This window comes from Dama dama, chromosome 20 (genome assembly GCF_033118175.1).
Source record: "Dama dama isolate Ldn47 chromosome 20, ASM3311817v1, whole genome shotgun sequence".
In the NCBI taxonomy this organism is placed as follows: Eukaryota; Metazoa; Chordata; class Mammalia; order Artiodactyla; family Cervidae; genus Dama; species Dama dama.
In genome coordinates, this window is record NC_083700.1 from 90898307 (window position 1) to 90914638 (window position 16332).

A 16332-nucleotide genomic window follows, 5' to 3' on the forward strand; every position below is an offset into this window, starting at 1 on the left:
ACTACAAAGCCACAGTCATCAAGACAGTACGGTACTGGCACAAAGACAGAAATATAGATCAGTGGAACAGAATAGAAAGCCCAGAGATAAATCCACGTACCTACGGACACCTTATCTTCGACAAAGGAGGCAAGAATATACAATGAAAAAAGACAATGTCTTTAACAAGTGGTGCTGGGAAAACTGGTCAACCACTTGTAAAAGAATGAAACTAGAACACTTTCTAACACCATACACAAAAATAAACTCAAAATGGATTAAAGATCTAAATGTAAGACCAGAAACTATAAAACTCCTAGAGGAGACCATAGGCAAAACACTCTCTGACATAAATGACAGCAGGATCCTCTATGACCCACCTCCCAGAATATTGGAAATAAAAGCACAAGTAAACAAATGGGACCTAATGAAACTTAAAAGCTTTTGCACAACAAAGGAAACTATAAGCAAGGTGAAAAGACAGCCTTCAGAATGGGAGAAAATAATAGCAAATGAAGAAACAGACAAAGGATTAATCTCAAAAATACACAAGCAACTCCTGCAGCCCAACTCCAGAAAAATAAATGACCCAATCAAAAAATGGGCCAAAGAACTAAACAGACATTTCTCCAAAGAAGACATACAGATGGCTAACAAACACATGAAAAGATGCTCAACATCACTCATTATCAGAGAAATGCAAATCAAAACCACAATGAGGTACCATTACATGCCAGTCAGGATGGCTGCTATCCAAAAGTCTACAAGCAATAAATGCTAGAGAGGGTGTGGAGAAAAGGGAACCTTCTTACACTGTTAGTGGGAATGCAAACTAGTACAGCCACTATGGAGAACAGTGTGGAGATTCCTGAAAGAACTGGAAATAGAACTGCCATATGACCCAGCAATCCCACTCCTGGGCATACACACCGAGGAAACCAGATCTGAAAGAGACATGTGCACCCCAGTGTTCATCGCAGCACTGTTTATAATAGCCAGGACATGGAAGCAACCTAGATGCCCATCAGCAGACGAATGGATAAGGAAGCTGTGGTACATATACACAATGGAATATTACTCAGCCATTAAAAAGCATTCATTTGAATCAGTTCTAATGAGATGGATGAAACTGGAGGCCATCATACAGAGTTAAGTAAGCCAGAAAGATAAAGACCAATACAGTATACTAACACATATATATGGAATTTAGAAAGATGGTAACGATAACCCTATATGCAAAACAGAAAAAGAGACACAGATGTACAGAACAGACTTTTGGACTCTGTGGGAGAAGGCGAGGGTGGGATGTTCTGAGAGAATAGCATTGGAACAAGTACACTGTCAAGGGTGAAACAGATCACCAGCCCAGGTTGGATGCATGAGACAAGTGCTCAGGGCTGGTGCACTGGGAAGACCCAGAGGGATGGGATGGGGAGGGAGCTGGGAGGGGGGATCGGGATGGGGAACACATGTAAATCCATGGCTGATTCATGTCAGTGTATGGCGAAAACCACTACAATATTGTAATTAGCCTCCAACTAATAAAAATAAATGGAAAAAAAATAAAGAACGACAGACAATACTAGCTGCAGATTGGGAACAGATATTCACAAATCATATCAGGTAAGTGAGTTGTATCTAGAAGAAATAAAAAACTTCCAAAACTCAGTAATAAGTACAGTAATCACCCCTTATTCATGGTTTTGCTTTCCATGGTTTCAGTTGCCCTTGGTCAGCCATGTCTGAAAATATCAAATGGAAAATTCCACAGATAAAGAATGTACAGTTTTAAACTGCATGCCATTCTGAATTCAGTTCAGTTCAACAGCTCAGTCATGTCTGACTTTGTCAACCCATGGACTACAGCACACCAGGCTTCCCTGTCCTTCACTGTCGCCTGGAATTTGCTCAAACTCATGTCCATTGAGTCTGTGATGCCATCCAGCCATATCATCCTCTGTCGTCCCCTTCTCCTGCCTTCAATCTTCCCAGCATCAGGGTCTTTTCCAATGAGTCAGTTCTTTGCATCAGGTGGCCAAAGTATTGGAGCTTCAGCTTTATCATCAGTCCTTCCAGTGAATATTCAGGGTTGATTTCCTTTAGGATGGACTGGTTGGATCTCCTTGGTGTCTAAGAGTCTTCTCCAACACCACAGTTCAAAAGCATCAATTCTTTGGCACTCAGCCTTCTTTATGGTCCAAACTCTCACATTGGTACATGACTACTGGAAAAATCATAACTTTGACTATATGGACCTTTGTTGGAATAGTAGTCTCTGCTTTTTAATACTCTATCTTAGGTTCGTCATAGCTTTTCTTCCAAGGAGCAAGCATCTTTTAATTTCATGGCTGTAGTCATTTGCAGTGATTTTGGATCTCAAGAAAATTAAGTCTGTCACTGTTTTCATTGTTTCCCCATCTATTTGCCATGAAGTGATGGACTGGTTGCCATGATCATAGGTTTTTTTAATGTTGAGTTTTAAGCCAGCTTTTTCACTATCCTCTTTCACCTTCATCAAGAGGCTCTTTTAGTTTCTCTTCACTTTCTGCCATTAGGATGGTGTCATTTACATACCTGAAGTTACTGATATTTCTCCCAGCAATCTTGATTCTACCTTGTGCTTCATCCAGCCCAGCATTTCACATGATGTACTCTGCATATAAGTTAAATAGGCAGGGTGACAATATATAGCCTTGATGAACTCCTTTCCCAATTTTAAACCAGTCCATTGTTCCATGTCTGGTTCTGACTGAATAGTCTGATGAAATTTCTTGTTTGGCTTTGTCCTGCCCATGATGTGGGTATCTGCATAGTGTATGCTACCTGTCTGTTAGTTACTTAGTAGCCATCTTAGTTATCAGATTGGCTGTTGGTGGTATCACAGCGCTTGTGTTTGAGTAATCCTTATTTTACTTAATGATGGCCCCAACGTGCAAGAGTAGTGAAGCAGGCAATATGAGTAGTCTCTTAATGCGCCTAATTTATAAGTAAAACTTTATCATAGGTATGTACGCAGAGGAAGAGAATAGCATTTACAGGGTTCAGTGCTTTCTGTGGTTTCAGGCTTCCACTGAAGGCCTTGGAGCATGTCCTCCAAGGATGAGGGGGAACTACTGTAAACAAACAACCAAATAAAAATATGGGCAAAAGATTTGAGCCAACACTTTATTAAAGAAGACATACAGATGTCAAACACAGGAAAAGATGCTCAACATTATTCATCATTAGGGAAATCACTGCACTTACAAGAACAGCTAAAATTAGAAAGATTGAGTGTACCAAGTGTTGTCAAGGATGTGAATGAATGGCAAGTCTAAAACAGTGCTGGTGGAAATGTAAAATAGTATTGTGTTGGCTAAAAAGTTCATTTGGGATTTTCCATAGCATAAAATGGTATAGAAAAACCTGAGTGAACTTTTTGGCCAATCTAGTAATCCCCCTTTTATTTTAAAGATTTAGTTTTAAACTGAGAGTTGGTTGACATACAACATGTTAGTTTCACATGTACAACATAATGATTCAACATATATATATTTTGTGAAATAATCACCACAATAAATTTAGTTAATACCAACTACCACACATAAGTTTTTTTTTTTCTTGAGGTGAGAACTTCACCTCAATCTTCACTTTAAGATTTATGCTTAGCAACTTTTCAATATACAATACTGCATTATTGACTATAATTACCAAGAAGTATATATAAATCTTAAGGACTGATTTATTTTATAACTGAAAGCTTTTACCTTTTGACTATGTTCACTCATTTTGCTCACCCCCAACCACTAATCCCTGCCTCTGGCAGGGACCAATATGTTCTCTGTATTCAGTTTTTGTTGCTGTTGTTTTTAGATTCCACATACAAGTGAGATCATACAGTATTTATCTTTCTTGGTCAGACTTACTTCATTTAACAGTATGCCCACAGGGTCCATCCATGTTGTTGCACATGACAAGATTTTCTTTTTCTAATGGCTGAGTAATGTTAAGTTGTATGTATGGGCCACATTTTCTTTATTCACTCATCCATCAGTGGACATGTAGGTTGTTTCCATGTCTTGGATATTGTAAATAAAGCTTCAGTGAACATGGAGGTGCAGATTTCTTTTCTGTTGATGTTTTAATTTTTTTTGGATGAATACCCAGAAGTGTAATTACTCGGTTACTTGGTAATACATCCATTTTTGAAAACATATCGGCAGTTTTTTAGAAGTTAAACATACAACTAATACATGATTTAGCCATTCCATTCCTATGGGTTTATCCAAGATAAATGAAAGCATATGTCTCTACACTTCCTTGTATATGAATGTTCATAGCAGTTTTATGTTTAATAATTAGCCAAAGAAGTGAACAAATAAATGTGGTATATCCATATCTTGTTATGCTATTTGTTATTAAAAGGAGTGAACTATTGACTATACAACAACATAGATGGATCTTAAGTATCATGAGTGTAAAAAGTCAGACAAAAATGACTATATACTGTGCAATTCCATATATATAAAATTCTAGAAAATGCAGTCTAAGCTGTAATCATAGAAAGCAGATTGGTAGTTTCCAGAATATGGGTGTAGAAGGGTGGAGTGATTACAAAGGGGTTTGAGGAAATTTTTGAGAGAGATTGATATGTTTATTATCTTGATGGTGGTGATGGTTTTATTATATACATATTATGTCAAAAATGAACCAAGTTGTAAAGTTTAAATATGTGCAACTTATTTTATATAAATTACATCCACGGTAAAGTTGCTTTTTTAAAGGCAGCCAAAAAGATAAAAGGTGCAGAGGATGGAAATGTTGGCTGACTTATCATGATAACAGAAATAGAAGCCAGAAGACAGTTGAATAGTACCTTCAGAGTTCTGGAGGAAGGAAAAATCTGTCAACATATATTTCTTTCATTTCTTTGGCCACACCACACGGCGTGAGGAACTTCCCTGACCAAGGATTGAACCCATGCCCCCTGCATTGGAAGCAGAGTCTTAAGCACTAGATTACCAGGGAAGTACTTTTTTTTTTAAAACTATATTTCTATACCCAGTGAAATTAACAATAGTGAGCACAGAATATATATATACACACATGCATTTTTATTTTATTCAAGTATAGTTGATTTACACTGTTGTGTTAATTTCTGCTCTAAAGCAGAATAATTCAGATCTATATATATATATATACATATACATTCTTTTTTCTTAAATCATTGACCCATGGTCTTGTAAGCCAGTAACTTTATTTATTTTTGGCTGTGCTGGGTTTTCATTGCTGTGCATGTAGACTTTCTCTAGTTGCAGCCAGCAGGGGCTACCCTTCATTGTGCTTGTAGGCTTCTGATTGTGGTGGTTTTCTTGTTGCAGAGCATGGGCTCTAGGCACACGGGCTTCAGTAGTTGTGGCACATGGACTCAGTAGTGGCATGGGCTTAGTTGCTCTGCAGCATGTGGAATCTTCCTGGTAGGGATCGAACTTGTGTTCCCTGCATTGGCAGGTGGATTCTTAACCACTAGACCACTAGGGAATCCCAGTATACATTATTTTTTTTAAAGTTTATTTATTTATTTGGCTGTGCCAGATCTTAGTTGAGGCACACAGGGTCTTTGATATTTGTTGTGGCTTGTGGGATCTTGGTTGTAACATGTGAGATCTAGTTCCCTGTCCAGGGATTGAACCTGGCCTCCAGCATTGGAAGTATGAAGTCTTAGCCACTGGACCACCTGGAGAGTGCCCTACGTTCTTTCCAATATTCTTTTCCATTATCGTTTATCCTGGGACATTGCATATAGTTCCCTGTGCTATAAGCAAGATCTTGTTGTTAATCCATGCTATATATATAATAGTTTGAATATCTTTCAATCCCAAGCCTCCCAGTCCCATCTCTCCCCACCACTTTTGGCAAACACAGATCTGTTTTCTATGTCTGATTCTGTTTCCGTTTCAAAAGTAAGTTCATTTGTGTCATATTTTGGATTCTGTATATAAGTGATGTTACGTGATACTTGTCTTTCTCTTTCTGACTTACTTCACTTAGTATAATAATCCCTAGGTTCATCTATGTTGCTGCAGATGGCATTATTTTATTCTTTTTTATGACTGAGTAGTATTCCCTTGTATATGTGTACCATGTCTTTATCCTGTTAATGTACATTTAGTTTGTTTCCATGTCTTGGCCACTGTGACTGGTGCTACTATGTACATAGGATAGCATGTATTTTTTCAAATTAGAGTTCCCCCCAGATATATTCCAGGTGTAGGATTGCTGGTTCATATGGTTCCGTTTGTAGTTTTTTAAGGAAACTCCATACCGTTCTCCATACTGGTTGTACCAGTTTACATTCCCACCAACAATGTAGGAGGGTTCTCTTTTCTCCAGTGTCTCCAACATTTTCATTTGTACACTTTTTAACGATGGCCATTCTGACTGGTGTGAGGTGGTACCTTGTAGGTTTGAGTCACATTTCTCTAATAGTTAGTGATGTTGAACATCTTTTCATATGCCTGTTGGCCATCTGTATGTCTTCTTTGGAGAAGGATCGATTTAGGTCTGCCCCTTTTTTGATGGACCTAACAGAGTCAGAAGAGGTGGCAAGAATACACAGAACTATACATAAAAGGTATAGTAAGGACTGCTGTGGTGTGGATGCTCACTTGGAGCCAGACATCCTGGAATATGAAGTCAAGTGGGCCTTAGGAAGCATTACTACAAACGAAGCTAGTGGAGGTGATGGAATTCCAGCTGAACTATTTCAGATCCTAAAAGATGATACTGTTAGAGTGCTGCACTCAGTATGTCAGCAAATTTGGAAAACTCGGCAGTGGCCACAGTACTGGAAAAGGTCAGTTTTCATCCCAGTTCCAAAGAGGGCAGTGCTAAAGAATGTTGAGACTACTGGACAATTGTGCTCATTTCCTGTACTAGTAAGATTATGCTCAAAATCCTTCAAGCTAGGCTTCCATAGTACTTGAACTGAGAATGTCTAGATGTACAAGTTGGATTTAGAAAAGGCAGACGAACCAGAGATCAAATTGCCAACATTCATTGGATAACAGAGAAAGTAAGGGAATTCCAGGAAAAAAATGTATTTGTAAAACAAAAAAAAAATGTACTTGTGCTTCATTGTGCTAAATCCTTTGACTGTGTGGATCACAACAAACTTTGGAAAATTCTTAAAGAGATGTGGGAATAACAGACCGTCTTACTTGTCTCCTGAGAAAGCTGTATGTGGGTCAAGAAGCAACAGTCAGAACCTTATATAGAGCAACTAACTGGTTCAAAATTGGGAAAGGAGTATGGCAAGGCTGTATATTGTTACCCTGTTGATTTAACTTATATGCAGAGTACATCATGCAAAATGCTGGGTTGGATGAGTTACAAGCTGGAATCAACATTTCCAGGAGAAATAGCAACAATCTCAGATATGCAGATGATACTCTGCACATCTTATGCTGGAAAATGAAGATGAACTGTGGAGCCTCTTAATGAGGGTGAAGGAGAGTGCAAAAGCTGGCTTAAAATTCAACATTAAAAAAACTAAGATCATGACTTCTGTTGCCATCACTTCAGGGCAAATAGAAGGGGAAAATGTGGAAGCAGTGCCAGATTTTCTCTTCTTGGGCTCCAAAATCACTGTGGATGCTGACTGCAGCCATGAAATTAGAAGATGCTTGCTTCTTGGAAGGAAAGCTATGACAATCCTAGACAGTATATTAAAAAACGAACAGATCACTTTGCTGACAAAGGTCTGTATAGTCAAAGATGTGGTCTTTCCAGTAGTCATGTACGGATGTGAGAGTTGTACCATATGGAAGCCTGAGCATCGAAGAATTGATGCTTTCAGGCTGTGGTGCTGGAGAAGACTCTTGAGTGTCCTTTGGACAACAAGGAGTTCAAACCAGTCAATCCTAAGGGGAATCAGCCCTGAATACTCATTGGAAGGACTGATGCTGAAGCTCTAATACTTTAGCCACCTGATGGGAAGAGCCAGCTAACTCATTGGAAAAGACCCTGATGCTGGGAAAGGTTGAAGGCAGGAGAAGGGAATGACAGAGGATGAGATGATTGGATGGCATCACCAACTGGATGGACATGAACTTGGGTGAACTTTGGGAGATGGTGAAGGACAGGGAGGCCTAGCTTGCTGCAGTCCATTGGTTCACAAAGAATCAGATATGAGTTAGTGACTGAACAACAACAACAATCCAGCTTTCCTAGTACCATGTTTTGATAAGACAGTTCTTTCACATTGAATGTTCTTAATATTTTTATTAAAAATAATTTGTCCTTATATATGAACATCTACTTCTGGGCCCTCATTTTATTGACCTCTGTGTCTATCTTTATGCCAATACAGTACTCTTTTGGTTACTGTGACTTTGCACTAACATTCGAAATCAGGAAATTTGAGTCCCCTAAGTTTCTTACTCTTTTTCAAGATTGTTTTGGCTGTTTGGGGTCTCTTGAGGGTCCATGTGAATTTTAGGATTTTTTTTTTCTTTTTCTACAAAAAAGTTGTTGGGATTTTGATAGGGATTGAATTGGATATGTAGATTGCTTTGGATACTACTGACATCTTAGCAATATTGAGTCTTCCAGTCCATGAACATGGAATCCTCAGTTGCTTAGTTGTGTCTGACTCTTTGTGATGCTATGGACTGTGTAGCCTGTCAGCTTTCTCTGTCCAGGAGTTTCCCCCAGCACGGAATATCTTTTTTTTTTCTTTTTATTCATGTCTTTAATTTCTTTAAGCAGCGTTTTGTCTTTTTCAGTGCATACCTCTTTCATGTTCTTGGTTAAATTCATTCCTAAGTCTTTTATTCTCTTTGATGCTGTTTTGGGTGGAATTGTTTTCTTAATTTCTATTTCAAATTGTTTATTGTTAGTATATAGAAATGCACCTGATTTTTAAAATAATTCTATTTATTTTTATTTTTGACTGAGCTCAGTCTTTGTTGCTGTGCAGAATTTTCTCTAGTTGTGGTGAGTGGGAGCTATTCTAGTTGTGGTGAGCAGGCTTCTCTATTGTGGTGGCTTCTTTTGTTGCAGTACACGACTCTAGGTGTGCAGGCTTCAGTAGTTGCAGCATATGGGCTCAGTAATTATGGCTCCCAGGCTCTAGAGCAGACTCAGTAATTGTGGTGGATGGGTTTAATTGCTCCATGGCATGTGGGATCTGCCCTGATTAGGGACTGAACCCATGTCTCCTGCATTGGCAGGCAGATTCTTAATTGCTCTGCTGCCAGGGAAGCCCAGAAATGCACTTGAGTTTTTGAGTGTTGATTTGTATCCTGCTGAATTTGTTCAGTAGTTCTGATGTCTGTTTTTAGACTTTTAAGGGTTTTCTATATACTCGATTATGTTTATCTGCAAATAGGGATAATTTTATTTATTTATTTTTTAATGTGAATGCCTTTTATTTCTTTTTCTTGCCTAATTTCTTTGGCTAGAAGTGGTAAAGTGGTCATTGTTTACTGGAGAGGAAAAATTTCAGTTTTTCACTATCAGATATGATGTTACCTGTAGGTTTTTCATACATGGTCTTATATAGCAGTAGTTTCATTTTGTTCCTAGTTTTTTGAGTGCTTTTACCACAGAGGGGTGTTGTATTTTGTCAAATGGTTTTTCTGCATCAGTTTAGGTTCTTTGTCCTTTCTCTCCTTTCATGCTGTTAAGATGATATATTACATCTTGATTATTTTATGTTGAACCATTCTTGCATTCTAGAAATAAATCACATTTGTTCATGGTGTATAATCCGTTTAATATTCTGTGAATTCAGTTTGCTAGTATTTAGTTGAAGATTTATTGAAATTTTTTAAATAGAAGAATAACTGGTATGTGCTATGCTTAGTTGCTCAGTCATGTCTGACTGTTTGCGACCCCATGGACTGTAGCACGCCAGGCTCCTCTGTCAAGGGGATTCCCCAGGCAAGAATACTGGAGTAGGTTGCCATGCCTTCCTCCAGGAGATCTTTCCAACTCAGGTATCGAACTGAGGTCTCCCACATCACAGCCTGATTCTTTATCGTCTGAGCCGCCAGGGAAGCCCAAGAGTACTGGAGTGGGTATACTGTTCCTTCTCTAGTGGAACTTCCCGACCCAGGCATCAAACCAGAATCTCCTGCATTGCAGGCTGATTCTTTACCAGGTGAGCTACCCAGGAAGCCCAATAACTGGTATAAATACAGGGAATTGGATGAAGAGCTCGGGATTAGAAATAGGAAAATGATTAGGAGACTTTTGCCTCCTAGGCAAATTTTCCAAGCCTAAACTAGGTCTTTCCATAATTTGCCTCATCTCAGTAGTAGGCACCACGATTTGCCCTGTTCTTAGCATAAGCACATTTGAGTCATCTTTGGTTCATCTCTTTCTTTCATACCCCACATTCAAACAATTAGTAAGTTCTATTGAATATGCCTTCAAAATATTGTGTATTTCACATTTAGTCATTTGTTGTATATCTCTACTTTTTGTGCTGTAATCTGAACTACCACCATCTGTCACCTGAACTATTTTCAAGTTATTCCATTTCTTTCCCCCCACAATCTTCTTCACTTAGCAGCCAGAATTGTTCTTTTAAAATATCATGTTATTTCTTGCTCATAGCCCATCAGTGGCTTCCCAACTTAAAATTTTAAACCCTTATCAGATTTTACAGTGTTGTACAGTATTTGACTGCTACTCAACTTTTCAACTTCATCACATTTCATAGTCACCTTTTTGTTACTCAGCTTCAGACATTAGGCTTTTTTTGCCTCTCAGTCCTTGGATTTACTATTTCCTATGTCTTGGAAAATACAGGGAACTGGATGAAGAGTCATAGATTAGAAATGGGAGAATAATTAGGAGATTTTTGCCTCCTGGCAAGTTTTCCAAGCCTATTTCCTATGTCTTGAATGCTATTCCCCCAGAAATTTGAATGTCTCTTTTCTTCACTTCTTTCAAGTTTCTTTACCTGTTTAGAGTGATTTTCTTTGTCTACTCTATTCTATAGTAGCACCCTCTTCTCAGTCTGTAGCCTCTTACCCTGTTTCTTCTCAATAACACTACCTGACACTATAATATTTGTTTATTTATATGTTGTCTATTTTCTCTAATTAGAATATATGTTGCAGAAGAGCAGGGACTTAATTGATCATATTTATGACAGGATATATATCCTGTTGAAATGAGGATGATCAATGATATGAGGATATAAATGACAATATTTGATGGAACAGTATCCTAAAGAAGGTAGAATAGACTTATTAATAGCATAGAGGAGGGTGTTCATTGATTGTCTTTTATCCATTTTCAATCTAGAAATACTTCCGTGTATATAAAGATAGTTTTGTTGCATGTTAATTTTATATCATTTTTCCCATTATGTTGCTGTTAATACGTTGGATAAATCCTGAAAACAAAAAGTCCTGAAAACTGATAGATCTGTTCATCTAACTTCTATTTAGTTTATAGTTAAGATTGTAAAAGCGATCATAGAAACTTATAAAAACAAAGTTGTCTTACTTTCTATGTTTAACTATTCTGTATGATAGGTAAACTTTATATAGGTTAAAACGGATTATGATAACAATAAAATTAGGAATAAACCAAAGTCTTTGTTTAGCCATATTGAGTATGGGAGGGGGAAAGAACAAACTACTTTTGATTATTCTTTTGGGAGCTCCTTATCTCAAAAAAATAAGAGATTGTTTCTTGACTGAAATGTGATAATAGAAAATGCCTTTATTATAATATTAAATAAAAAAGGTAGGAGATGCGGGTTCAATTCCTGGCTTGGGAAGATCCCCTGGAGTAGGAAATGGCAACCTGCTCCAGTATTCTTGCCTGAAAAATTCCTTGGACAGAGAAGCCTGGTGGGCTACAGTCCATGGGGTTGCAGAGTTGGACATGATTGTGCATGCCGTGCGCATGCACACACACACACACACACACACACACGATCGTCAATTTTGTTAAAAAAAAAATGAACAGAATAGTATGGGAGCTAGTAGATGATTTTCTTCTTTTCCTATAATTTATGTAGCTTTTGCAGTTACCCTGTATTTTTTAAAATCAATATTAATCAATTTAAAAAAGTTACTGTGCATATATATAATATAGTCCTTCTTTAGCTCCTTGTTTTAAATTGGCTTTCAAACTTAGAAGAATAAAGATTTTTTAAAAACATTTTGCCTAGTTTTGTATAAAATAACAGGGAAATAATTTTTTAATGGGAGGTAGTGTATAAAATATATGATGATAGTGTTTAGGATGTTTTCCTGCAGTGATTTAATCTGATACTGTACATGCCAGTCAGACACAGTCAAGACCTTCTGCTACACCTAAGACAGTCTCTTTTGGCTACAACAGAATGATCAGCTAAATGTTGTACTTATGGAAGCTTGGCTTGTAGCATTTCATAATTTATGCAGACAGTAAAGTAAAACAAGTTTTATTTTTTAAATGTTTAATAACAGCTCCCCCCATAGCATCTCTCATTTTTTCAATCCTGTTTCACAGAGGCAGGGATCTCTGTCTCTGTTGTTCAGTTTCATTTCCTAGATGTCTTAAATCTGGCAATTGAAGATGAATATATGTTGAGTATGTCCTGCTCTCCTAAATATGAGGACATTAAAATAGAAGTCTCTTTTTGTATTGTTGTTATTAAATGTTACACTAACAGGAAAAACAGGAAGAAAGTGAGCTTCGTTCTCTGCCGCCTCCTTCCCTTGCCCACTTGGCTGCTTTAAGTGTTGCAGTTATTGAATTAGCAAAAGAACAAGGAATAACAGATGATGACCTCAAAGTCCGTCAGGAAATTGTGGAGGAAATGTCAAAGGTTATAACAACATGTTTACCAGGTACAACTTCATTTTATACTTAATTTTTAAAATGATACAACTCTTCCTCTTGCTTCCCCTTAAACTTAATGTTTTTCTTTCAATTTTTTTCTCTTCTTTTTTTCTACTTAAAAGTAGACGAATTTCATTATTTTATAAATGAACTTTTTGGCGGGAGATAGTTCAGAAAAAGAAAATGAAAAATTGTAGTATGGTATAATTTTTATAATAAGAAAAAAAGATTTTTAAAGTGTCAGATACACTTTAAAATAATTGCTTAGTGCTTGAATATTGTATTTCATATTAAATTTTTGTTGTCATTGACTTCTGAATGGACATTTTAATCATTTATTTCAGTTGTATGTATTAATACTACTCACTAAATAAAATTTCTTTTGCTTGATTGTGGGGAAAATTAAGGATGTCAGAGGCAAAATTTGCACTTTTATTTCTTTTTTTGACTCTTTATCTTTCTTTATAGAAAGCTTAAGTTTTGGGTTCAAGGGGGAATTGGGTCAAGTTTATTATAGGCATTTGTGTATAGATTATTTGCTTAGCCCTTATTTTTTTCCATTAATACTGAATTTAAATAAATGTAAATGTATATTAAATATGATTTGTTTCTTACCACCAAAGGAATTTTGGACAGTTAATAAATTATTGTTTTATATGAAACCATTGTGATATTTGTAAGAAAGAATATAAATTGAAATTGAAAAATGTTTACTTCTCTATTATTTCTAATAATAATAAAACTAATAATGTAGTTTTATATCTAAAATACATTGGTATTAATTTAAATTACATATAAGAATAATTCACTATTATTATAAAGAAGAATGAAATATTTAGGATTTTAATGACTTGGATGACTTTTAGACATTTTGTGAACATGAAAAGTAGAGTTTTATATGTATAACTGAGTATAAACTTACACTTTCTAACATACTAAATATGCCCGTCAGTCCTAATTATGTTATTTTTCAACTTGTCCTCAGAGTTTTCCAACTCTGTCCATAATATTTGCCTTATTATGATTTTTGAAATAACATGTTTGTTAGTTTGCAAAAGATGTAGGTGGCATGTTATTGTTTCCTTTATTTTGTCCTATGAACTCTTGAAAACCATAGTTTTTTGGTTTTAGGTCTGCAATATCAATTGAGTTGGCTTCATTTTGTGTTTTTAAGAGCATTGGCTGAACGTCTGTGATTCCTTCCCCATTTAAAGTGCTATTGCATGTGTAAATAGAAATATCTAAAAATGTAGTTTGTGACAGTAGCCATAGCTAGGTTAGTACATTCTTTACTGTTAAATATTAAATGTGAAACATACTTCTGGTCATTCCTAAATGAATTATTACTAAAATTTTGTCTAAACACTGAATTTGTATGAGTTATTTCTCTCTTCCTGAACCCTACAAATGAGAAACACTTTTATTCGTTTGTAGATCAGTTAGAAAAGGATAGTATTGTTTTATAATTCTTGTATTAGAATTGGAAGACACAGAATTAAAATATATGCAATTTTCCTACCACTGTTTATTTTTAAAAGTTCTCATATTTGCATGCTGTTTCATACTTTGACATTTTTCCTTCATTTCCAGAGTGTTCACTTAGGTTGTATGGCTCATCTCTGACTAAGTTTGCTCTGAAAAGTAGTGATGTGAATATAGATATAAAATTTCCTCCCAAGGTAAGTAATTAGAAAAGAACCTTTCCCGTGTAGTTCTTATTTAGTAGTTAGTGTTTTTTATTATCTTTTTAGAGAAGATATAGGGGAATATAAAACTCTGGCTTAAAGAATGTTACCGTGATGATTTAACAGTGCTTTTGGAAAGTACTTTTTAGGTGTTAGGCATAGATAGTATTAAAGAAAGATGAGACAGAAAATAAGGAAGAAGAGGATGGCATTAAAAAAAAGGAGAAAGGAAAAATGCTTGTGTTTGACTGTGTTGAACAGTTATTGCTTATGGTAAGCAGCATAGAAAGAGGAAAGAATTTTGAAATCATAGCCTGTGTTCAAATCTTGGCTGCAATGAGCAAGTTCGTTGACCTTCTTGAACTTCAGTTCTTAATTTCCAAGATAGGAATAATAACTTTTATATTAAATATGGTGATATATACCATATATTTTTGTATAGTGCCTGGTACATTATGGGTACTTTTAGTAAGTAGTGGCTGGGGCTTCCCTGGTGGCTCAGAGGTTAAAGCATCTGCGTACAGTGCAGGAGACCTGGGTTTGATCCCTGGGTTGGGAAGATCCCCTGGAGAAGGAAATGGCTACCCACTCCAGTATTCTTGCCTGGAAAATCCAATGGACAGAGGAGCCTGGTGGGCTATACCCCACAAGGTAGCAAAGAGGCGGACACGACTGAGCGACTTCACGTAAGAGCCATTAGCAAAATACCAGTGTTGCTTAGCATTGCTAACATTGCTTACTTACTGATACACCAAACGTTTAAAATAATTAGTTGACATTTTTTGTGTTTTGAATTTTTTTAATAATAAGTTTATGCTCAAGGAGGTTTGATTTGGGTGAAAGTTTTTTGATGTTTGATTTCTAGTCTGAATCAGCTGTTAACTTTTTTTTAAATAGCAGCAAAGAACACATTTAAGGTAAATATTTGACATGGTTGTTATTTAAAGTAGTATTTTAATCTAAGCCTTTTATCCATGCTGCCAGTTGTCAATATCTTTAAATTTCTTACCTCAACAACTTTTCTTTAGAAATCATGTGGTAATTTCCTTTTCATTTGTTTTGATACGAAATTGCAGACTTTTGTCACTCTAAGAACTCATTAATTCTAGGAGTGTTGCTAGAATAATAGCAGTACATGATTTGTTAGATTCTACTTCCATGAATAAGATCTCTTAATATAAAAGTAAAACACTATTCTGTTTTCATTATTTTAAAATGCAAAGCATTATTTTACTTATGTTTAATGAATGATCTCTAAAGTTTTGCAACTTGAAGTTTAAAATTAGTATATTGGTTTAATTTGAAACTTTTTTTTAGATGAATCATCCAGATCTTCTGATACAAGTGCTTGGAATTTTAAAAAAAAGTGGTGAGTTTTACAAGTTGCTTTCTAAAGAAAGTTCTCTAAAGATATATGCATTGTGCTGTATATATATATGGCTATTTAAGTTAAACTAAAACTGCTAGCATGTTTGAGTCATTGATTAAATATAGATATATCCATATACATACATATATTTAATAGGTTACTAGAATATTTACATGTTGGTTAGATAAAAAACATCATATTTAAAATCGATACGTTAAAAACTATTGCCTTTTGGGTAATTTTAAAATTTTACCTTTGAATATTATGGACATTTCTTGTGTAGAAGGAGACAGAAAACCTACAGTCATTAGATTGTTGACGAAGGAAGATTTAGGGAGAGACTTGGGGAAAAATACCTGTATGCATTGAGTAAATATGTTTTTTACCCCACTTAAACAATATTAACCATTTATAGTACCTCAACCAAATTATACCTAATAAGTTTTTCATATGTGGCCCTTCTGTCTG

General features: G+C 35.9%; 1 protein-coding gene across 8 annotated transcripts in view; it reads left to right on the forward strand.

Annotated features, from left to right (window-relative positions):
- The window catches only part of TUT4 (terminal uridylyl transferase 4), a 129187-nt gene that overhangs the window by 48691 nt on the left and 64164 nt on the right, over positions 1 to 16332 (forward strand). For all 8 annotated transcript variants that reach the window (XM_061121886.1, XM_061121881.1, XM_061121885.1 and 5 more), the window contains exons 5-7: positions 12641 to 12818; positions 14401 to 14489; positions 15813 to 15864. In XM_061121886.1, coding sequence (XP_060977869.1) covers positions 12641 to 12818; positions 14401 to 14489; positions 15813 to 15864 — 319 coding nt within the window. The remainder of the gene's footprint in view (positions 1 to 12640; positions 12819 to 14400; positions 14490 to 15812; positions 15865 to 16332) is intronic.